At 44.1% G+C, this 23,423-nt stretch overlaps 1 protein-coding gene across 2 annotated transcripts in view; it reads left to right on the forward strand.

Moving 5' to 3' along the window:
• LOC137628856 (bolA-like protein 2) overlaps positions 1 to 23,423 on the forward strand; it is a 55,868-nt gene that overhangs the window by 20,810 nt on the left and 11,635 nt on the right. The window contains exon 2 of one of the 2 annotated variants that reach the window (XM_068360105.1): positions 23,107 to 23,201. In XM_068360105.1, coding sequence (XP_068216206.1) covers positions 23,107 to 23,201 — 95 coding nt within the window. Of the gene's footprint in view, positions 1 to 12,129; positions 13,960 to 23,106; positions 23,202 to 23,423 lie in introns of those variants that run through there. The other variant, XM_068360103.1, reaches the window with a different exon arrangement.

The raw sequence follows: 23,423 nt of genomic DNA on the forward strand, positions 1-23,423 counted from the left end.
AACCATCACTATTTATTTCGGCTCGGAAGAGTAAATACGTAGTTTTTCTTTCCCGCCAACCTTTTTAACCAGTTTACGGTTAAAAGCAAATGGCCTAATGCTTAATAAAATTTCCCTTTCTTTGGGGCTCACGGGTTCCCTGTGCAAGGAAGATAGTAAGAGGTCTTTGGCCGCTACCTCTGCTGCTCGGCCAATATTCGCTCTGCTTCGGCTGGCGGGCATGAGCAGTGGCTGACAAGAACTCCTCGGAGTGACTTGTCGGGTAACCCTTAGGGGTAAACCCAGCAACGAGCTTCGGCTACGTTTCACAGGCAACACTCGATGTCGCTCTTCAATTTGATGAGGCAGAACCTTAGCTCGTTGACGGGAAGCAGGGAGCACTGCCTAGAGGTTCGCCCCCAGGTGTTGGATAATTTTCCCTTTCGAGGGAGAGTTAACCTCCACCAGGTGTTGAGCAACTTTCCCTTCCGAGAGAGTTCTTCCAACAGCCACTGTACAATCTCCCTGCTTGCAGGGAGAATTGCAGACAGCAACAACAGAGGTTGGTCGTCTTTCCTGCCCGGGGGAGATACTACCTTCATCTGTGGGATTTTCCCCTTTGGGGGATTCCTCGAGGGGAACCTGGATTCGTCCATGCCCGTCCTTGCTCGTCCTTGCTCTTCGGAGCTTGTCGACAATTTAGTTAGGTGATTGCTTACAATTCCTACTCACTGCCACTGTACTCACAGGGTATGCAACGAGTCTTGTTGCATTTTCCCTATGGGATTTTTGCTGCTGATGGTGACGACTGCTGGCCGCTTGCGGTTGTCTACTCTCCCATCGAAGAGTCTCATAGGCCTTAGTTCTTAGAGCCTTGTGAGGCTAAGCTCTTCGGGACATGCTCCTCATAGTTTCTTAACTGTAACAAGGACAAAACAGCTGGTCTATAAGTCCAGCACCATCTTTTTCGTACTCTTCCGATGAGATGGCATAAGGCTAATTACCATTCCCTTTGTGGGGTAGGAGTACTGTTCTAAGAGGATCTTATTTTAGGAGCTCTTCTGCCCGACTAAGGTCTGCGAGCAACCCAAGTTGCTTGTCTCGCCTTAGTACCTGAGGTGAGGGTTTGCGAGACACTCATCTCATCTTAGTACCCCTGGCAGGTTTGTGAGACCCTCACCTCGCCTGAGTAACCATGGCGGGGTTGCGAGATACTCACCTTGCCTCGCCTTAGTTCCCATGGGGGTTTGTGAGACCCTTGCCTCGCCTTATTACCTGAGGCAAGGGTTTGCAAGATTCTTGTCTCGCATTAATACCCATGGCAGGTTTGCGAGACCCTCACCTCGCCTTAGTAACCATGGTGGGTTTGTGAGACCCTCGTCTCGCCTTAGTACCCTCGTCTAGCCTTACTACCCATGGCAGGTTTGTGAGATCCTCGCCTTGCCTGAGTACCCATGGCGGGTTTGTGAGACCCTCGCCTCTCCTTAGTTTCCATGGCGGGTTTACGAGACCCTCGCCTCGCCTTAGTTCCCTTGGCGGTTTGCGAGACCCTCGTCTCGTCTTAGTTTAAATGGCGGTATTCGAAACCCTTGCCTCGTCTTAGTAACTGAGGGGTAAGGAAGAACAGGGAGGTGGGCATTTGAGCGCCTGCAGCATGACAGGTGTGTACTCCAAAGAGTTACCTGTCGGACCAGTTACGTGAGAGACTGGTCTCGTGTAGTATACAACGGTTCACTGGCGGGGGGGTTGGGTTGGCAGATGGTAACCTCCTCCCACCCTCATCATGCAGCTCCAATGGACTAGAACACGGTATGGACGAGTTCAATACACTTCGGCGGAACTCCCATGAAGAGGCGCACTCACGTGTAGATTTCTCTTCTCACAAGTGAGAAGATCGATCAACACCTCATCCTTCTGATAGTGCATCGCCTTCGCAGAGGAGGGAGCTGCCGCTCAGAAGTGAGTGTTGTTGTGTCCTTCGCAAAAATGTTAGATTGAACAACTCCTGGAGGCGAACCTCCAGGTCGTGCAGTTTGCATCTCCTCCCCTTTTGTGGGGACCTGGCCAGAAAATCAGCACCCCGCACAACCTCCGAAACGAAGCCGTAGCTTGTTCCTGAGACCTCGCAGTCTCGAGACAAGTAACTCCGAGGAGTGCTTGTTCCTCAACTTCTCCATGGGATGTCAGGGAGGGCCACAGCAGACGAACAGCGTCGTCTGAAAGAGACCCCCCACGGAGTACTCCCCCACTGTCCCGCTAGGGGTGCAATGAAAGGAAAACAAGGTTGTCCCGGCATTAGAGGGGCGCCACTCGTACTCAACTGTTGCCTGAAGGAAGCCGGTTGGGCAGAGTCAGGGTGCTCCCCACCAGAGGTGAATGACGGTGAGCCTTCTTCCCTTTCGAGGCTGACACCGAAGGGAAAGAGTCCCTTTCAGCCTTCTTTTTCCTCCATCTGCTAAATCTCGACCACTGGGAGGGCGACCACTCCCTACACACATCACAAGGAGACCCCTGAGTGCATCTGTGACCTTGGCACGAAGGACAGAAACTGTGAGGATCTGTCTCCTCAGAGGACATGAAGGTGCCACTACGACGTCCTTCCAAGCCGGACAAACTCGTATTGTTGGTCCTCACAGGCAAGCACACCTGCAAAAGAAAAAGTTAGAAAATTAGTTCCAGCCAGTCAAGGGTAACGAGACAGTTAGAGGTCTGCACTCTACCTAACCGAATTAAAAAGTGACGGTTAGTCACCAGCGCTGATGGGATAAGGGGGGTTAACACAACCCTCGCTATCCCCGCTAACTAGCGGTGGGTAGTTTAAACCCAGTTTGACTTTTAGTTTCGACTAGTTTTCAGCTTCACTGAAATAATAAAGCACTCTTAAAGAGTTCCAGGTTTGTATTGCTAGGGAAAATACGAATTACTCCTAAACTTGTCATTTTCTTTTGGCCCTGGCTTCTGCAGATAGTCAGTGAGCTACATGGTCTTCCACACGACATCGTACATTCAGGGGGATGTGTGGTAGGTCACACATAGTGCCGTCCCCGAGTTTGTTTCAAAGACTTAAAATCCCTCCGTAGCAAATTGTAGATTTGGGCTGTTTCAGAATGGAAGTCTCCGATCTGTAACGGACAATACTGATCAACTGTTACTATGACCTGTGAGGATGCTGAGGTTATATCTCACTAGGATGAGAAGAGCTTGACCCCAGATCAACAAGTTGTACGTCAGTACAGGGAAGACCAAAAGCAGTATCACGGAGAACTCGATCTCCTCTTGGATCAGGCAAGTAATAGATAGGGCACAGGCCTCAGACACCTCGCCGTCAGGTAGATGTCCCCGTGCCCATGATGTCGGGAGTAAGTACTCCCATGGCATTCCAAAAGAATATTTCTGTTCAGGAGGTACTTCAAACAGGCAGGTGGAAATGTCAAACAATGTTCACCTCCCGCTGCCTGCAAGACATAACTAACAAGAGCCTAGACATTCTCAATAGGTCCTGTGGTGGCTGCTCATAATGTGATCTAAACACCTCAGCTCCCTTGTGGGACAAGTATCAGAGGTTCAAGGGTGGGGGTTATCCACAAAGCAAGTCTACGATGAATGTGGGAGTGACTGGTCACTTTCAGCTTCATTTTCCCCTCTCTTAGGGTGCAGTATTGGGGGAACTGCACAGTCGACCTCTTTCTTCTGTGGGCGAGTATCACGGTCTTTGGACAACCACATATACTGTATATGTATACTTTATATGTGTTATGTCCCCATCCCCCTGTAAGGGAGATGGGGGAAGAAATGAATATACATTAGTAAAGGGTATGGCCCAAATAGCTACAATGTATGTTCCAACAGATTAATTCCTTATTCTCCAGCAATGATTGCGTAGGCCGTTATCCTACTATGATAATGTGGTGCAGGATCTCTCAAGGTATCCTTATACAGAGGCCATCCTAGGGCAGTTGCCAGCCAGTCGGTCTCGGACTTCCACCCACCAAAAGATGAGTCTCCATAGTAAAGAGCGGAAGGTTTGTATTTTGCACAGGAACAAATGACAAATTTGAAAGTAATTTGTATTTTTCCTAGCACTACGCATAACCTGCCAGCACCAACTTTCTGTAAGTCCTGCCGCAATTATAGAAGTGATGGTTAGTCGCTAGTGCTGGTGTCAGTGGGAGGGTTAACCTAATCTGCCCCCCCCCCCCCCCCCCCCCCCTCATGCTAACTAGTGGTGGGTAGTTATACCCTGACAAAAAAGCTTATCGGCTGGTTTCAGCTTCGCTGAAAAAATACTCCATAGTAAAGAGCTCTTAGGTTTGTATTGCTAGGAAAAAATACAAATAACTTCTAAATTTGTCATTTTTGAATCCCAAAATTATTTGAGCTTTTAATATCTTATTCCATTTACTAGGACAATGCTGTCATTATGCATCATGCATTGCATTGATGACCCTACGTAAGGGTATTTTCATGTTTCCACATTAGCTTTCTACTTTAGTTTTGTCCCCTTTTTCTTTTCTTCCATCATGCTGTCCAATTTCTTTTAGATTTTACTTCATGATGCAACTGAGAGGGTTTCGCCCTCTCGCATCTCGTTGTTAAATGGCCACCCCGGCCCCAGTTCTGAGGCGTCAGGGCCCACTTTCCATTTCTTGAGGGTAACTGTTGATTTTATGTTCAGCCCAAAAGAATGAAGAGTACACAAAGAAGACTTGAACTTCTTAATGGCCAGTGTATTGGCTTGAATTACTATTTACACAAAGGGGAGATTATACAGTACTATTAAGAATAATTATGTAAAGCTTAGTATATTTTCAGTACCATATAAAACCACATTGAATAAGTTTGTAGGCTCTGCTGTTGGTATGAGAACCGAAGAGCATAAAGAATTCTGGCAAATTATAAAAAGAATAACATTAATGGTAAACTTTTCAGTCAGGCTAAACTGTAGAGTAACTAGCTAATGCAAGAGAACTAATTTAATCTAAATGATTAACATCCAATATATGAAAGTACTATTTATTTGTTATGTAACAATAAAAGGTTATGTTGCATATTTGCTATGCAAGTGTTATTTTTTCAATATTAAACTTAGCCGGTGATCATATAGCTGTCAGCTCTGCTGCCCGACAGAAAAACCTAAGGACAAAATACGCCAGCGATCGCTATACAGGTGGGGGTGTACATCAACTGCGCCATCTGTCGAGCAGGTACTCAAGTACTCCATGTCAACACAGAACCAATTTTCTCTCTGTCGTGCCACTGGCAAGACCTACTAAATACGCTGTTACTAACTGGATTTGTTTTCACAACTATTTGGTGAAGTACACTATTCCAGTTTTGAGCTTTCGCTATGCAGGGGTTTTATCTTCATCTCAAAACTTGAACTCGTTTTGGATAGATTTAATTATGGTGACAAAGAGAGTATGGACTCTCTTTCACTTTTAAATGGCCGACCCTTCCCTTAGACGGAAGTGTGTTTAGGTTTTTAGTAATTTTGCTTAACACGTTTTAGATCTATATATTTTATATCTCTCCGCCTTTATTAGGCCTCTTCGATTAACTTTCCATTTATTATAAACATATAAAAATAAATTTTTATGTTTTGTTTATATGCGACCTTTCCTGATAGTAGGCGGTCCTAACTTGGAACCGAAGTTAATCAACGTTGAGCCCGTTATATCGTATTTAGCCTTTAAAGAATTTAAAACTTTTTAAATTTAATGTTTTATGAAAGAATTTCTTTGATAAGTCTTCGTACTGTTTTCAAAGATGAACTAACGTTTAGTTTTTTACACTACGCAGTTATTGACGTTCAGGACGTTCAACATGCGCTCTATCGTTACGATAGAGAGAGAGTGTATCACGGTTTCACTTTGCAGTAAGAGTAAATCGATTCTGACGTTTCGTTCATTCTTTCTTAGCTTAAATGGTTTAAATTCTAAATTAAAGAAACTTTTTATTTGGAAAACCTTTCAGTTTTTTCCTTTAGCCAAATAACATGTTTTTTTGACGATATATAATTGGGCTCTTCTCTCAGGTGCGAAATCAAGAGAGAAAGAGAGTGAGAGATAGAGACGGAGGGAGAGAGAGGAGAAAAAACGTTCCGTTCAAGCGGGTAACGTTGTTCTCGTGTTACTCTCCTCCCTAGTCGCTGTACGGGGAAGAAGGTAAAACGTTTCTAGGGTTTTATTCTTGTCCCCAGGCTATGTGCGGTGAGAGATTGTAAACGTAGTTTATTTGAACTAGTGTTTAGTCTCTTTCCCAGCCACTGAATTCTTTATCTTTATATATGTTTTCTGTTTTTGCTAGTATTAATGAGCTGCATTATACGACTGTTTCGCAATTACTACCTTTTAATGAAGGGTAGAATTGCGTGTTTCAGGTAGAAATCAGTAAAAGTTTCGATTTCAGTGAAATAAGTGCAAAACAGAAAATCGAAGTGATAAAGTGATATGCGCAAGGTGTTACAGTGTTGCGTCCGAGGGTTCGTCTGTTCGTGCCTGTCGCTCACCTAGTCCGGGACCTCTTGCAAGCTCCCAGGCCCAGGGGAGAAGTAATGTCGAACGACTTATGGGTTCGTCAGGCCTTGATCAACGAACAGACGTTTCCCTCCGTGGTTTCGGGCGTATCTACCCAAGATCGCCCCACCCACACAAAGACGAGAGAGCCCATTTACTTCTCGTCTGCGGAAGAGGTTTCTCGTAAGAAACCATGGACCAAGGTCTCGCAGCTTATTAAGCGCAAGTCGGTCCCTTCCGCGCAAGTCCAACGGCCCAGTTGTAGCCACTGGGTCAGTTCAGACTCGCTGCAGTCTTCCGACGACTGCTCACCTCCTAAGAGAGGCAAAGCGGTACCGCAACAGGCAGTAACACCGTCTGTTGCCGCACCTGCTGCTGTAGACCCTAAGTGGTCTTTGCTACAGTCTATGCAGACACAGTTAGCATCTTTTATGCAGGAGTATCGTGCGGAGAAGGTTGACGCTGCACCCGTTAGCCTACAACCAACCACGGTTGTGCGTACAGTAGACGCTGACGCTACCTGCTCCCGCACTCCGGCTGTGAGAGTTCCACCACCCATGCGCAGTGTACCCTGCCAGCCGCACGTTGACGTTCACAGACGCACGGAACCCTCCGTTGACGTTCGCGAGTTACAACAACAACCTAAGTTGTTTTGTTTTGACGCGGTGCGTCAACCTCCGCATTCTAGAGTGGTTTTGACTACTCAGTATAGACAGTCAAAGCAGTCTCGAGTGAACACTGTATGTCCTCACGCACCTGTTGTGGTTGACAGTTCAGTTGTTGACAGTTCACAGACTGTCAAGCAGTTACATGACGTTGCCTCCTGGTCTGCTACTAATGCACCAGTGCTGTATGTCCTCACGCACCTGTTGTGGTTGACAGTTCAGTTGTTGACAGTTCACAGACTGTCAAGCAGTTACATGACGTTGCCTTCTGGTCGGCTACTAATGCACCAGTGAGAGACTCACTGAGATAACCTAGCTTTTATCGGACAAGGTTCCTGTAGATGAGAAAGTGCTGTTCTCCCTCCTACTGATATTCCTTTGAGGACTCTGTCATTTGGAGAGGAGCCTTAAGCTGCTTAGCCTCCTATGGACTTTAATTAAATCATGATGATTTTTTTAAGGATCTTCGTCCGGATCTTGTAACTGCTGCTCCTCGTTCGCCTAAACGTCAGAACTTACACTAGGCCTAGCTACTTCGAAGCCGTTGTTGTTAAGCTAGTGCTCTCTCGCTCTCCTAGAGAGCGTTACGTTGGCTAGGCGACTGGTTTTTGCACCAGGAGGAGTTTTAGGGATACAGCCTTTGATTTCCCTTCTTTTAAACTGGCTTATAGAGCGAGAGTCTGATAGGACTCGAGAGAAGTTCTCGGCTGGGGAGTTCATGCCTCTGCCCAGATAGACTTCTCAATTCTGGTAGACTCGCCCTGGCGCCTAGCCAGGAGACGCTCCAAGTTGTTTACAGGTCAACTTCTCACTTTTGTCGAGCCTTTGAAGTTTGCTGTACTATTATGTCACACATAACAAGGCTTCCAGGGATGGTAAATGGTTCCGCCTCAGTCGCTAACCCCGTCTGTTGCCACACCTGCTCCCGTAGACCCTAATTGGGCTTTGCTGCAAGACATGCAGTCCAAGCTTGTGTCCTTGATAGAGGACTTAAATACGGAGAAGAACCTTCTGGCCAACAACCTTCCAACCGGTTGGTTGTGCGCCCTGTTGACGCTGAGGTATCCTACTCGCGTCTGCCAGTTGAGGTGGTTCCTCCACCGATGCGACCCAGTGTGGGTTGCCAGTCGCACGTTGACGTTAAGCGACGCTCGGAGGTGGTTGTTGACGTTCAGTGTGTCACTAGGAAGACGTTCAACAACCAGCAGAGGTGACTTGTTGTGACGCAGTGCGTCAACCTCAGCAACCCGGTAGGGTGTTGACTGCACAGCCCAGACAGTCTAGACAGTTTCGGGTTGACACTGCACTTCCTCGCGCACCCATGGTTGTTGACAGTTCACAGACTGTGCAGCAGTGCCATGATATTGCGTCCGGCTCCGTCACGCATCCACCAGTGCGACCGGATTCAGCGAGTCAGACGTTGCCCACTCCGGTGCCGTTTCCTCATCAGTTTCGGATGAGGAACCCTCTAATGAGGACGTTGCTGAACAAGACGATCAACCCCCAGCCCTGCTATCCATCCAGAAGATGCTGAAGAAGGAACGCTGCCCAGTCAGGCTGTGGATGAGTCTGGTAGGGACACTGTCATCCGTGGATCAATTTGTGTCACTAGGAAGACTACACCTCCGTCCTCTTCTATACCATCTAGCTTTTCACTGGAAAAAGGACAAGACGCTAGAAGCGGTCTCGATCCCGGTTTCCGGAAAGATAAAGTCTTGTCTGACTTGGTGAAAGGACTATATCAACCTTAGAGAGGGTCTTCCCCTGACTGTTCAGACTCCCAACCACGTTCTCTTCTCGGACGCATCGGACGTAGGCTGGGGTGCGACATTAGACGGTAGGGAATGCTCGGGATTATGGAACTCGAGTCAAAGGACAATGCATTTCAACTGCAAGAAGCTACTGGCAGTACGTCTGACCTGGAAAAGCTTCAGGTCTCTCCTTCAAGGCAAAGTGGTGGAGGTGAACTCGGACAACACCACGGCTTTGGCGTACATCTCCAAGCAAGGAGGGACCTACTCTCTGACATGGTACGAGATCGCAAGGGACCTCCTCACCTGGTCAAAAGGTCTAGACATTTCACTAGTAACGAGGTTCATCCAAGGCAACTTGAATGTCATGGCAGATTGTCTCAGTCGGAAGGGACAAATAATTCCAACAGAATGGACCCTCCACAAGGATGTATGCAAGAGACTTTGGGCCACCTGGGGCCAGCCAACCATAGATCTCTTCGCAACCTCGATGACCAAGAGGCTCCCAATATTTTGCTCACCAATCCCGGACCCAGCAGCAGTTCATATAGATGCCTTTCTACTAGATTGGTCACATCTAGATCTATATGCATTCCCTCCGTTCAAGATTGTCAACAAGGTACTGCAGAAGTTCGCCTCTCACGAAGGGACAAGGTTGACGCTAGTTGCTTCCCTCTGGCCCGCGAGAGAATGGCTCACCGAGGTACTTCGATGGCTAGTAGACGTTCCCAGAACACTTCCCCTAAGGGTGGACCTTCTACGTCAGCCACGCGTAAAGAAGGTACACCAAGGCCTCCACGCTCTTCGTCTGACTGCCTTCAGACTATCGAAAGACTCTCGAGAGCTAGAGGCTTTTCGAAGGAGGCAACCAGAGCGATTGCTAGAGCAAGGAGAACATCCACCCATAGAGTCTACCAATCGAAGTGGGAAATCTTCCGAAACTGGTGCAAGTCAGTATTCGTATCCTCGACCAGTACCTCTGTAACTCAAATAGCTGACTTTCTCTTATATCTGAGGAAAGAACGATCTCTTTCAGCTCCCACTTTCAAGGGTTACAGAAGCATGTTGGCATCAGTCTTCCGTCACAGAGGCTTAGATCTTTCCAACAATAAAGATCTACAGGACCTCCTTAAGTCTTTTGAGACCACGAAGGAGCGTCGTTTGGTTACACCTGGTTGGAATTTAGACGTGGTACTAAGATTCCTTATGTCAGACAGGTTCGAACCGCTACAATCAGGCTCCCTGAAAGATCTCACCTTTAAGACTCTTTTCCTGATATGCTTAGCCACAGCTAAAAGAGTCAGTGAGATTCATGCCTTCAGCAAGAACATCGGATTCTCATCCGAAACGGCTACATGTTCTACAACTTGGTTTTCTAGCCAAACACGAGCTGCCTTCTCGGCCTTGACCAATATCGTTCGATATTCCAAACTTATCGTATGGTTGGAAATGAACTAGAAAGAGTATTATGTCCTGTAAGAGCTCTTAAGTTCTATTTTAAAAACCTTTACGAGGCCCGTCTGAAGCTTTATGGTGTTCAGTTAAGAATCCATCTTTGCCTATGTCAGAGAATTCTTTATCCTATTTTATCAGACTGTTAATACGAGAAGCTCATTCCCATCTGAATGAGGAAGACCAAGCTTGGCTGAAGGTAAGGACACACGAAGTTAGAGCTGTCACAACTTCCGTGGCCTTTAAACAAAATAGATCTCTGCAAAGTATATTCGACGCAACCTATTGGAAAAGCAAATCAGTGTTTGCGTCTTTTTATCTTAAGAATGTCCAGTCTCTTTACGACAACTGCTACACTCTGGGACCATTCGTAGCAACGAGTGCAGTAGTGGGTGAGGGTTAAACCACTACAATTCCCTAATTCCATAACCTTTTTTAATCTTTCTTTTGAAATGTTTTATTATTGTTTTTGGGTTGTCCGGAAGGCTAAGAAGCCTTTCGCATCCTACTTGATTTGGCGGATGGTCAAAGTCATTTCTTGAGAAGCGCCTAGATTAGAGGTTTTGATGAGGTCCTTTAGTATGGGTTGCAACCCTTCATACTTCAGCTCCTAGGAGTCGCTCAGCATCCTATGAGGATCGCGAGGCTCAGTAAGGAAGACGTACTTAAAAAGGCAGAGTAATTGTTCAAGTCGACTTCCTTACCAGGTACTTATTTATTTTATGTTTGTTATTTTGAATAACTGCTAAAATGAAATACAAAATACTTAGCTCATAATAATGTCAACATGTAATGCTGGTCTCTACCCACCCCCCTGGGTGTGAATCAGGTATATGATCACCGGCTAAGTTTAATATTGAAAAATTTTATTTTCATTAGTAAAATAAATTTTTGAATATACTTACCCGGTGATCATATATTAAAGGACCCTCCCTTCCTCCCCAATAGAGACCCAGTGGGCCGAGGAGAAAATTGGTTCTGTGTTGACATGGAGTACTTGAGTACCTGCTCGACAGATGGCGCAGTTGATGTACACCCCCACCTGTATAGCGATCGCTGGCGTATTTTGTCCTTAGGTTTTTCTGTCGGGCAGCAGAGCTGACAGCTATATGATCACCGGGTAAGTATATTCAAAAATTTATTTTACTAATGAAAATAACATTTTTATCAAATTAATCAAGAAAGAGATTTTATTAGGTAAAGAGTATGGATACCATGTGGATTTTATGTATTTAATCTTATTTTATGAAATCTATGGTTACATCATCCCCTGACCATAGTTTAATAACCATGAATTACAAATGTTTTTTTTTACCAAAGGAAGGTGATCATTAAGCCATTGTATAGTCATGAAAAGTTATAAATTTTAATCAATATTATTCACTGTTGTATGTAGTACAGCCAATTGTGGTGTTTACACCTTATTTTGAATACTTCCGACTCCTTGAAATGTCATTTAGTTAATACTGTACTGCATTAAGTTTATCTTCATGATCTTGATTGATATCAGTGGTAAAATTTAGATGTTTTTTATCCTTTTTTAAAGGGATGACTTTCTTTAGGCTTTGATGGTGGGATGGTTATAAATCTTTGCATAGTCCTTTTATGATAGTGTGGCAAGTTTTTACTTAGTCATTACCTGAATTATGGTGGAATAAATCAGCTAGCAGCTTTTATACCATGACAAAAGGTGAGAAACACTGATTTTTCAGTTTTTATACCCAAACAAAAGTTGAGAAACAACACTGATTTTTGTTTGTCTTCTAGGCCCGAGACTGCTGATGTGTGCTGCAATCAAACTTAAGGTTCCAAGCAACTTCTCGAAATACAGTAGCGTAGTACGATCGTAACATCATTCCTTTCTGCGAATAACCTTGCCATGGCGTATGCAGCGATGATATCCCTGTTGGGCATGTTGTTACGCTGGGGCGTATCGTTGTACCCCTACTCGGGAGCAGGGAAGCCGCCGATGTTTGGGGACTACGAAGCGCAGAGACATTGGCAGGAGGTGACCGTTAATTTGCCTGTCAAAGAATGGTATATGAATTCCACCAACAATGACCTTTTGTACTGGGGCTTAGACTATCCACCCCTGACTGCCTATCATAGTTACCTCTGCGGACTTGTTGCTAGATTCATTAACCCAGACTTCGTTGAACTTCATGCCTCTCGGGGATACGAGAGTTACGAACATAAGCTGTTCATGAGGTATACAGTGTTTGTCGTAGATCTGCTGGTTTATTTCCCAGCTGCTTACTTGTTCCTCAAGGCAATGTCTTCTTGCCACGGCAAAGGAGAGAAAGGGAAATTAGAGTTCTTGGCTTTGATCCTGTATCCTGGGATATTTCTCATTGACTATGGTCATTTTCAGTACAATAATGCTTCTCTTGGTTTTTTTATCGCCGCAGTTTCTTGTTTTGTGGCTAATTACGACTGTCTGGGGTCACTCTTCTTCTGCCTGGCCCTCAATTATAAACAGATGGAACTGTATCATGCACTGCCAGTATTTTTCTATTTGTTGGGGAAATGTTACAGACAGGGAACTTTTGGGAGGTTCATTTCTAAGCTGATGAAAATTGGGTTGACTGTCATCACGACCTTTGGTGTACTTTGGTATCCGTTTTTGTCTGATAGCCAACTGTTGCTTCAAGTTCTACACAGGCTCTTTCCAGTTGACCGCGGCATTTTTGAAGACAAAGTGGCAAGCATCTGGTGTAGTCTCTCAGTCGTCATCAAAATGAAAGCATCTGTTGACAACACAAACATGGCACTGATCTGCATGCTCGCTACGATTGTATGCATGATTCCTTCGAGCTTGCATCTGGTTATCAATCCTACACAAAAGAACTTGAGGTTTTCGCTAGTGAACGGAGCGTTGGTGTTTTTCCTCTTCAGCTTTCACGTCCACGAAAAGAGCATCCTGCTGGCAGCGATACCCGCGTGTTTGATCTTCAGCGAGGAGGTGTTCATGGTCACTTGGTTTTTCATGGTTTCTGTCTTTAGCATGTTACCCCTCTTGATCAAAGATGGACTGGCTCTTCCGACATTTGCGACAACAATATTTTTGTACATTGTGTTAGCTTCAATGCCAACGAAACGTCACAGACTCAACGGATTCTGGGTCTGGATGACGAGAAGCTTCTACTTATCGATGTTTGGGTTCGCTTTCCTCTCTGTGGTTTCCCTCACTCTCCCTCCACCTCCTAGGTTACCTGACTTGTACCCAGTGCTTTTATCTCTGTATTCTTGTGTGCATTTTTGCCTGTTTTGTTTATACTTTCATTACTGTCAATTCATGACGCCTCAAGATCGACAGGAAAAAAGGAAGACTAAGATACATTAGATAGGTGACTTGTATTTGTTGGTTTACGAAAGTTTTTTAATGCAAAATCTTGCAATTGATTTTATATAGAGAACTGAAGTGTTCAACGGCAATGGTTATTTATGTATCGTATAATATAGATAAAATAGTTTTTAAAAGATGTTTACTGTTTGTTTGAGTGAACACATATTTTTGTAGTCAATCACATTTATATCACAGAATATTTATGATTTGCTTTGTATGATTCTCATTTGTTAATTAAAGGCATTTAAGTATGCAAGTTGTATCCTTTACTCAGCAATAAATTATTTCCTAAAGTGTTTTGTAAGGCTGCCTACATTATTTCTGTGTATGGATTACAGGATAATGCAGTACTTACTGTAATAAAGTAAGTTATTACTCTCTCAGTATTTTTTATCATTATTTAAAGCAAAGTTGCACCCTTAGATGAAAAGGTAATATCTGTCAAGATAATTGTTCTGAACGGATGAGACTGAGAAAAAGAGTAGCATCATCTGCATAAGCAACAAGCTTGTTTTCAAAGGCAATGTTTTTATTGAATTAAGTTATTAAAGTATAGTGGTGAGTTGTTGAATACTTTCAACTTTTGATGATATCCTCTGGAAACATTGTTAAATCTTAAACTATCAGTTATACAGAATTAGAAAGATTTAAGTACAACCTTATGTGATATAGATTCACTTTATTTCTTTAGTTTACAAAGTTATTAAATTCTTTACTGTCTCCCATAAACTTCCTATTTCTTTTTAATAATTTATTGTCAATTTAGTTTCATGCCATTCAACAGTAGATTCAGTCTTTGTAATATGGCAACTGCAGTAGATTACTGCATAAAGAGAAAGTTATTATACCACATATTTTGGGGGATTTCGGGAGGGCATCAGGCTGCCGAGAGTAAATTAGGACATCAGTAAGTCTGAGAGTCCCTGAAGAACTCGAATGAGATGCTATCCTAACCCAAGGTCTAAAGCGATAACAGTGATAAGGGCTTTGGAAGACTATGAGGCAAGCGTTGGTGTTTGTGAATGAACATACTTGAACTCTTTTTCTGTTTATTACTGTTGGTGCTACAAGTAAACGTTCTATTTGGATGTGGTGCGATGTAAGTTGTAGATTTTGTTTTAGAAGTTTTGTAAAGGTTTACAATAAGAATGACCGAAGTTAGATGATAGGACAAAAGAATAATATATGGAAAGAAAACTTAATAAAAATAAATTAATGAAAGGAAAATACACTGTCTGGAAATTTACCAAGTATGTAACAGATGGTGTCTAAAGAGGTGCTCAGAATCAGAACCAGTATACACATGGAATAACACCCTAGGCGTGTAGTGCTGTCAGTACACCTCATGTGGTACCCTGTAGTTATTACTAGAGTGTGTTTGCAATGTCCATTTGTCATTTGTCCCATATCTCCACCCACTTTTTATCTTTCACCTTCATAACCACTTCCTTTTTTCCATCTTCCTGTCCAACCTCTGTTGACATTTAGCCCAAATTGCAACTTTCAGGTTTCCCCGAGTCGCATCAAGTGGGGAAGGGCTTCTTGTCCCCAGCACCTGATCATATTAACCAAATTAGCATAAAATTTAAGTCACAACAAGTATGAGATTTTCAGAAGACCGAATTTGAAAACCAGGATATAGTAGATGTGGCAATCTTTGAATATATTTGACTTGTCTTTCAATGATGTGTAGCCAAGTTTGAGTTTAAACAACTGAGCATCATTGAACATAATTCATGTCATAATTTTTTTTCTCACATCATGGCCATTAAACATATATTTTGTCGTATTACTAGATTTTTCCTCTTTGTTTCACTGTTTACGTATAAGAGAAATTTACAAAATTAGTAAAACTATGTATCAATTAATAGGAAATTTATTTAGCTATATGATAAAGTTAAATCCTGACTTTGAAAGTTTATGACCTAAGATGAGTTAAGTAAAATGTCCCCCCCCCCCCCCCCAAAAAAAAAAAGGGGGTCTTGCTTGAGTGCCAAATTATTTGGTGAGGCTTGAAGGGTTAAATTGTGTTTGTTCTTACATTATCAATAAACCTTCATCTTTTACATAGAATAGATACCAGTAAAGCTGGAGTACTTGGCAGTTCAACTTTTATAACGAGGTGTAAACAGGTGGCTGGGAACAGGGAAGCTCCACCCCTCTGCATGCTCACTGAGCTGTCACTTTTATTCCAGCCATCAGTGGGAACAGACATTCTTCCACTGGGTGGGGCATCTTGGTGATATAATTGCTTTTTCTATTTTTTTTTTCACTTTCCAATGTGTTTGTGATTGTTTGCTGCCTTTGGGATGTCTATGGTTATGCAAACTATGCTTTTGAAATTTTCTTTTAACTCTTGGGCACTTGTTCCCGGAAACAATGCTGTTCTTTGCCTAAGGACTTCATCCCTCCAAAGGGGATACTAATGTGTCTTATGACATTATCCTTCGGTCTGCACTCCAGCGGCAGCTAAGATTCCACCCTTGAGTCCGACTTCCTTAATTGTCCAACCCCATTACTAGTTCGGAAGAAGACTGTATTGGGAGGAACAAGCTCTCCTTCCTGAAGGGAGACCATGTCCTTCTATTTGTTGAGCATGCTTGCAAGCAATATGTTTCCAAGTACTGTACACAGTGTTTGGACTCTGAATCATCGATTACCAATGAATATGCAGCATCATGCGCTCAGCCTTTTCCAATTTAATTAGAAACCCTGCTCGCCAGACCTTGTCTGTGCTCAGTGCACTCCTGATACGGGCACACAACATTCTGCCCTCGCATTAGCGAGTGTGTGGCACAAACAACAGCGCTCTTAATATTAGCGAGCATGTGGAGAGCTTAACAAGTGACAGCTTCATGCGATCCCATGGATTCACGCATGCGTTTCTTAGTACACTCTCTACCAGGAGAGGTATATCCCCAAGACCTGTGGAAGAGACATGATTAGTGTTAGCATATCTCCTGCAGTTTAGAGAATTTCACTTCCCACTTGGATCCCTGTGTCGACAAGCAATATACCCTGTATCTCCCATCACACATATAGGCATGACTGTGCACGCTAGTACTTCTGGGGGCCCACACGAAGTAACTCGCCTGCGACCCCCCCTCTCCTGAGCCTTTGGTGGTAGCACGTGTGGCATCAGTGCTTGCTGTTCGCCTGTCCTCTGTCACTCTCCGACTACTCGTCACTCACCACCTGTTCGGGTTCGTCAACTGCTATTAATTCTCCAGGCACTCGTTCTCCAACTGCTTGTCACTCGCCCGTGACTCGACATTCGCCAGCTGTCTGTCGTTCTCCAGCTTCTCGCCATTTGCAAGTTTTTACCAAAGTTCGCCAACAACTTGCTAGTCTCCAACTACTAGACGTTCGACAGTTTCTCGCCATTCTCCAGCTGCTCCTCGATCGCCAGCTTCTCGGCGTTTGCCAGCTGCTCATCGGTCCCCAGCTGCTCGTCGCTTGCCAGCTGTTCATCGTCAGCCAGTGGCGCATTTGGCAAGAAACCTTGGTACAATGCCCTCGTGAGATTAGTACACTAAGCGTTTGCAGTAGTGGTCCCACAACAGCAGCCCTCTAGTATTCCTAGGATTCCTCTAGAGAGATCAACCTTTCTGCCTGCTGACCTCAGACATATGTCTACAGTTCCACCCCTTCAGGTTCCTTCAAGATCTTTCATCTCTCCTTTTAAGAAGAAATGAGGAGTAGCGCTTCAGTGCAGGATTCCTTTTGGGTCAAGCTGATGCCTGTGTGGACATCGAAGCAAAGGCTGAGCATCTTTCGCCCTACTCCTCTGCGGGTAGACACCCTCCAATGTCACCTGTGCGAAGATTCTCCTTCTCTGAGAGGAATCTCTGGCAGGGTCTTCGGTGCCTCTCCCATCAAGGTAGTTCCCCTAGAGCAAAAACCAGTATCCAGGCCTTTAACAAAGACGCCGCTCCCTCGGCCAGAGAGGGAAACAAGGAGAAACAATCGAGACCTTCATTCTTGGAGGAATACCTCCCATCCCGTAAGGAGTTGAAGGATGCTAAGTCTTCAGCTAGGACTTTGAGGCCTTCTCAAGAGAAGCCCAAACGATCTTTACCAACCCCGTGTCAGCAAGTAACGCCCATCACACTAGAGATGACCTCGACCCACCTCGAGAGATCTCGTGGGTGGATGATTACAATGACTATCTCCAAGCTGCTAGTCCTAAGCTATCGGAGGCAGAGCAGGAGTCGAAGCATGCCTTCTGATAGTTCTTGGCCTGCACGAGTGCAATTGATAGGTTGTCCGATCCAATGGTGGCCCCTCTGGGAAGGCAAAGACATGGTTTTAGACTGTTTCTATGGCACCCAGAAGCCCCCCAAGACCAGTGTAGCTTTGCCCTGGTCTAAGGGTCTGACAAGTGCCCATCGGAAGGCGTTTTCCCAGATCGCCGGCTCCTCCAGCTCCCTCCTGGTGGCTCCTCTAAGCTGCTTCTGCTGCCTTTCGTGCAGCAGAGTAAGTATTACAAGGTATCTAATGAGCCCCTTCCGGCCTTGCCTCTCGACCACTCTATAGAGGCTCTTATCAGAGGAGTCTCCTTCAAGAGACACTCAGGACTTTAAGTCTTGTTTTTGGCCTCAGAAATCCTTGATCAGGAGAAAGTCGCGAAGTACGTCATGCAGGTTACTTCGTGGCTGGATCTCTGGTTAGTATCGGTGGGACTCCTCATTAGGATTGAGGACTGGTCCTAGTTGACCATAAAGTCGATGGAGACTTTTCCTATTATCGGGAACTCAAATCATCGAGTTCCTGTCCTGCTAAGTTGTGAACTTGTAGGCCAACACGATCCTTTGATAAAGGGACTCGATAATAGAGAGATTCCATCGACAAGTCCCAGAGAACAAGGTAATGTGACTGAGGGACTTGACTCTGGATGGTTCCTCTCTGTTCAGGACGGAAGATATCGAGCAGGCGGCAGAGAGAAGGAGGAAGTTCAACCAGGTCTGTCTTCTACATAGGGCTCTTCACAAGAGTATTCGCCCTAGTATCATCCTGGGCTCACAGAATTTGATCCATCTCCTGAGATATCTGAACTATTGGCAGATTGTAAGAGACTCGATGGAAACCCTTCTTTAGCACCAAGACAAACTTCTGGAGTTTCGTTGAGATCTGGGGGTCATGGTAAAACTCAAGAAGTCATCACTGATTCTCTCTCAACAACTGGTATACTGTACTTAGTTATGATCATTGACACCTATCAACAGGAAGTCTTCCCCTCAGACAACAGGTCACTTAACATCATTGGTTCGTCTAGTCCCCAACGGCCGCCTCAGGATCCGATCTTTCCAATGGCGGCTGAAGTCCAGTTAGAATTAGTCCAGTGATTCTGCATATGTTCTAGTTTCCATAGGACTAGAAGAACAGATGGACCTCAGATGGTGGGTGACAGACGAGAACCTCCACAGGTGTTGACTCGTCCTTCCCCAGTACTTGTTCTTTCCAGATGCATGAAAAGAAGGGTTGGGGCCCACATGCTGCACCATACAGCCTCAGGCCTATGGTTAGAGTCCGAAGGGTACCCGCACAATAAATCTCTTAGATATGAGGGCAGTTTTTCTAACCCTACAACAGTTTCAGCAGTATCTGCCGGGCCACTCGGTGACGTTAATGAGCAACAACACCACGGTAGTGGCTTACATCAACAAACAAGGCCCTTAACATTTTGCATCCCCTATCACATCTGGCAATAGAAATACTGAGATGAGCAGAAGACAACTCAGTGTCCCTATCAGCATGCTTTATTCCAGGCAAAAGGAATGTGCTGGCAGACAAACTGAGCAGAGCGACTCAGATAGTGGGCTCCAGGCGGTCTTTGAATCGTCTAGTAACCAAAAAAGTCCTGACTTTTTGGTGTTTCCCAACTGTGGACTTGTTCGCGACATCCCTGAATTTCAGGCTCCCGCTTTACTGCTCCCCTGTCCCTGGATACCCAGGCTCTCTGGCAAGATGTATTCCAATAACGTACTACATCAATTTTTATGCTTTTTCCCCCGTTCTATCTGATGAAAGAGTACTCAGCGAGACCAGAGCCTCCAACAATCTCTCAATGACCCTCATAGCTCTGCTATGGCATCACGCAGAATGGTTCCAAGACCTTCTGCAGCTCCTAACAAAGCTTCCAACAGACCTCCCTTCTCAAAACAATCTACTCAAACAGTCACATGCGAACATCTTCCTCAAAGCCGTAGCTTCGCTACAACTTCACACCTGGAGACTATCCAGCACCTCCTTTACTCATAGAAGTTTTTTGCTACAAGTTATGAAACGGATGGCTGGACACCTCAGACAAACTTCAGCATTAGTCTACCAGACTAAGTAGAATGTCTTCTGTGGTTGGTGTCGTGGAAGGGGTATCTCTCCCCTCCATGACACTATTCCAATAATAGCGGAGTTCCTTGTGCACCTGTGGGAGGAAATGCTCCTCTCGGGTTCGGCAGTAAAACGTTATTGCTCAGCCTTGAGTCTTGAATTTAAGCTGAAAGGAGTCGATATTGCATCCTCGGAACTTTCTTTCCTCATGTGAAGTTACAAGCTTACCTGTCCCCAGTCGGAAGTTAGACCTCCTTCTTTGAGTGAGGTTCGGGTCCTTCAGTCTGTGAAGAGTCCCCCTATGAACTATTATGCCAGGCAACAGATTGCCACCTCACTCTGAAGACGGTGTTCCTACTTGGTTTGGCTTCGGCCAAAAGAGTTAGTGAACTACATTGTCTTTCTTCTGATATTGCCCATTCAAGGGGATGGGGAGAGGTAATTCTCAGCTTCGTCCCCGAATTAATTGCAAAGACTCAAAATCTGGGGGTAGCGGATCCTAGATTTGATTCCTTCAGGATTGAGAGTCTTCGTTCTGTAACTGATGACCCAGATCAACCTATTACTCTGCCCAGTAAGAAGTTTGAGGTACTGTATTACCTCAAAAGGACATTAGCAGCTGTCCCCCAAGTGTCGGCACTCTTTCTCAGCACAGGGAAGGTCAAGAGAAGGATCACGAAGAACACCATCTCTGTTTGAATTTGCATGGTTATTGACCTGCCCCTGAATCCTGATCCTTCACCAACACGGCAACCTAGAGCTCATGACGTCGGACATTGCAACATCTCTGTCGTTCAAACAAAACCATTCTGTGGCGCAGGTACTACAAGCGGGCGTGTGGAATCGTCAAGATGACCTTCATCCCCACTACCTGCACGACGTAACCCACAAGAACATAGAAACTTTTTTCATTGGTCCTGTGCTAGCTGCACAACAAGTGGTTTAACACCTCAAGTTCCTTGATGGACATGTAGCAGAAGGTTGAGGGCAAAGGTTACCCAGGATTAGTCTGAATGAATGACTGGCTCTTTCTTTTCTTCATCTTCCCCTCTTGGGAAATCAGCACCCTGGGTCCTCTATCACGAGCACACAGCTTCTGTAGGCCGCGAACCATGCATAGCACAGTTTTAGCAAGGTGTAGGGTTTCCACCAGTTATGTGCAGAGCACATAAAGGGGAAAACCCTGGGTCAAAACCAAATAGCCAGTTGGCACGGACTTCTACTCTCCTAAAGGGTAAGTCATCCCCTATAAATAGCAGTGGTTTGTATTTAGTGATGGAACAAATAACAAATTTGGAAGTAATTTTTATTTTTCCTAACAATACAAACCTTTAGCTATTTATTCAAATTTGCCTGCCTTCACCTGTCCCCCTTGAAATCTACCTCCAGACCAAGTGGGTTCAGGCCCAGGTGTGTGAGTGAGCTTCATAGCAACTACCCCCACCTCTTGCTAACTAGCGGGTGGATGGTTAACCCTCGCTAAAAGTCTAACGGCTCGTCAGCTACAGGTTTGTATCATAAGGAAAAATACAAATTACTTCCAAATTTTTCATATTTATTTGAATTTCTGCCATATCTTGAACCCTTAATGACAACAGTAAAACAATGAAAATGACTTTGCAGGATGCACTTTAGGCATTACCAAAGAGGCTTTCTAGCATCCCCTCAGCCATTAGAAGCACCTACTTTTTGGACCCCTACTGGCTTCCAATCTCTCAGAACTTCTACTTCATAGCGTAAAAGCGGAGTTTTCCTCCATTGTTTCTTGGCACTGAATCTACTCCCCAGGGTCATTATATAGTTATATAGCCAAAATCCCATCCATCCAACATTCATTTAATATTGTGACTTCATATTAGGTGCTTCCATTCGAGGAGTAACCCACAATAAAAAAAGCTTAGTGGAAAGGATCCTTTAGAAACCTCAAGAAACTTATTTCATATAATTGTCAATTTTCAGTTGATAATAAATATCAAGTTCAGGAAGCAAAATTGTCTGTCATAATGTCAGTTTATTTCATTGTAAATTTTACAAGTAGAGTAGTAGTTTACTGAGTAAGGTGTAAGATGATATATTACGAGTATTGTAATTGTTTTTTTCGGTAAAAATTCTTAGAGAACAAATGATTTAGTACTGATAGGGTTGATATAAGACTTAAAGTACAGTATTTGACTGACACAAGAAATACTACCATTAGAGAGTTATTGGGTCCTATGACTGGCCAGATAGTATTTAATTAGGTTCCTCTCTGGTTATGGCTCATTTTTCCTTTGCCTAAACAGAAGCCAAATAGTCTATCCTATTCTTTCCACATTTCCCTCTTTCCTCCTACACCTGACAACACTAAGATAACTGTATAATTCTTCTTCACTCAAGCGGTTAACTACTGCACTGTAATTGTGAAGTGGCTACTTTCCTCTTGGTAAGCGTAGAAGAGACTGTAGTTTTGGTAAGCATCTCATCCAGGAGGAGGACACTCCAAAATCAAACCTTTGGCAGTTTTGGGTAGTTCTATAGCCTCTATACCATGGTCTTCCACTGTCATGGGTTAGAGTTCTCTTGCTTAAGGATACACTGAGCTACATTATTCTATTTTGTTTCCTTAATTCCTTTCCTCACTGGGCTATTTTCCCTGTTGGAGCCTTTGGGCTTATAGCATCCTTCTTTTCCAAGTCGGGTTGTAGCTTAGCCAGTAATAATAATATGTTTAGTACAGTCTAGATTACAGTATATGAAATTGAAAATATTAGACAATGCATGAATTGACTGCTGTGAGTATGTAATATATAAAGCTTGAATGTATTTAATTTAATCTAATCTACTGTAAAGTAGGTACTATATTTTAGATAATGTACTCCAGTACCACAATGCTTTATTTTACCTAGTGGTGGTAAAAAAAAAGGTTTCATTTGATTACTGTATGCTCAAGACTGTTAAGTGCTGTACAATAATTTAGTGATGCTAATGTATAATAAACGTTCATGTTAGAAGCAATAACAATCTATATTTTAATTGTTGAAGAGTTGCCGACATATCTAGTTATGCATTTCCTGTTACTTCAATTCTAGGATGTGGAGGACCATAGCGATGGATGTGGTGCCAAGTTTACCGTAGTAGTGGTGTCTCCCAAATTCGAAGGAAAGCCTTTGTTACAACGTCACAGGTACTGTTACTTCTCTCCCTCTTTTGTACGGTAGTGTTTTTTATACCTTTTGAATATTCCTTGCTTTCAAGGGTGACACTCCTACCAAGAGACGACCTCGGCTTTAACAATGACGTGTTTCTTGTTTCCTTATAAATATTTTAAATGTTCATTGCTTTGGGAGGTAGTACTCTAAAACCTTGCTGAATTGTGTTGATTTTAACTTTATGCTGACATAACTAT

Source organism: Palaemon carinicauda, chromosome 36 (assembly GCF_036898095.1).
Source record: "Palaemon carinicauda isolate YSFRI2023 chromosome 36, ASM3689809v2, whole genome shotgun sequence".
NCBI lineage: Eukaryota > Metazoa > Arthropoda > Malacostraca > Decapoda > Palaemonidae > Palaemon > Palaemon carinicauda.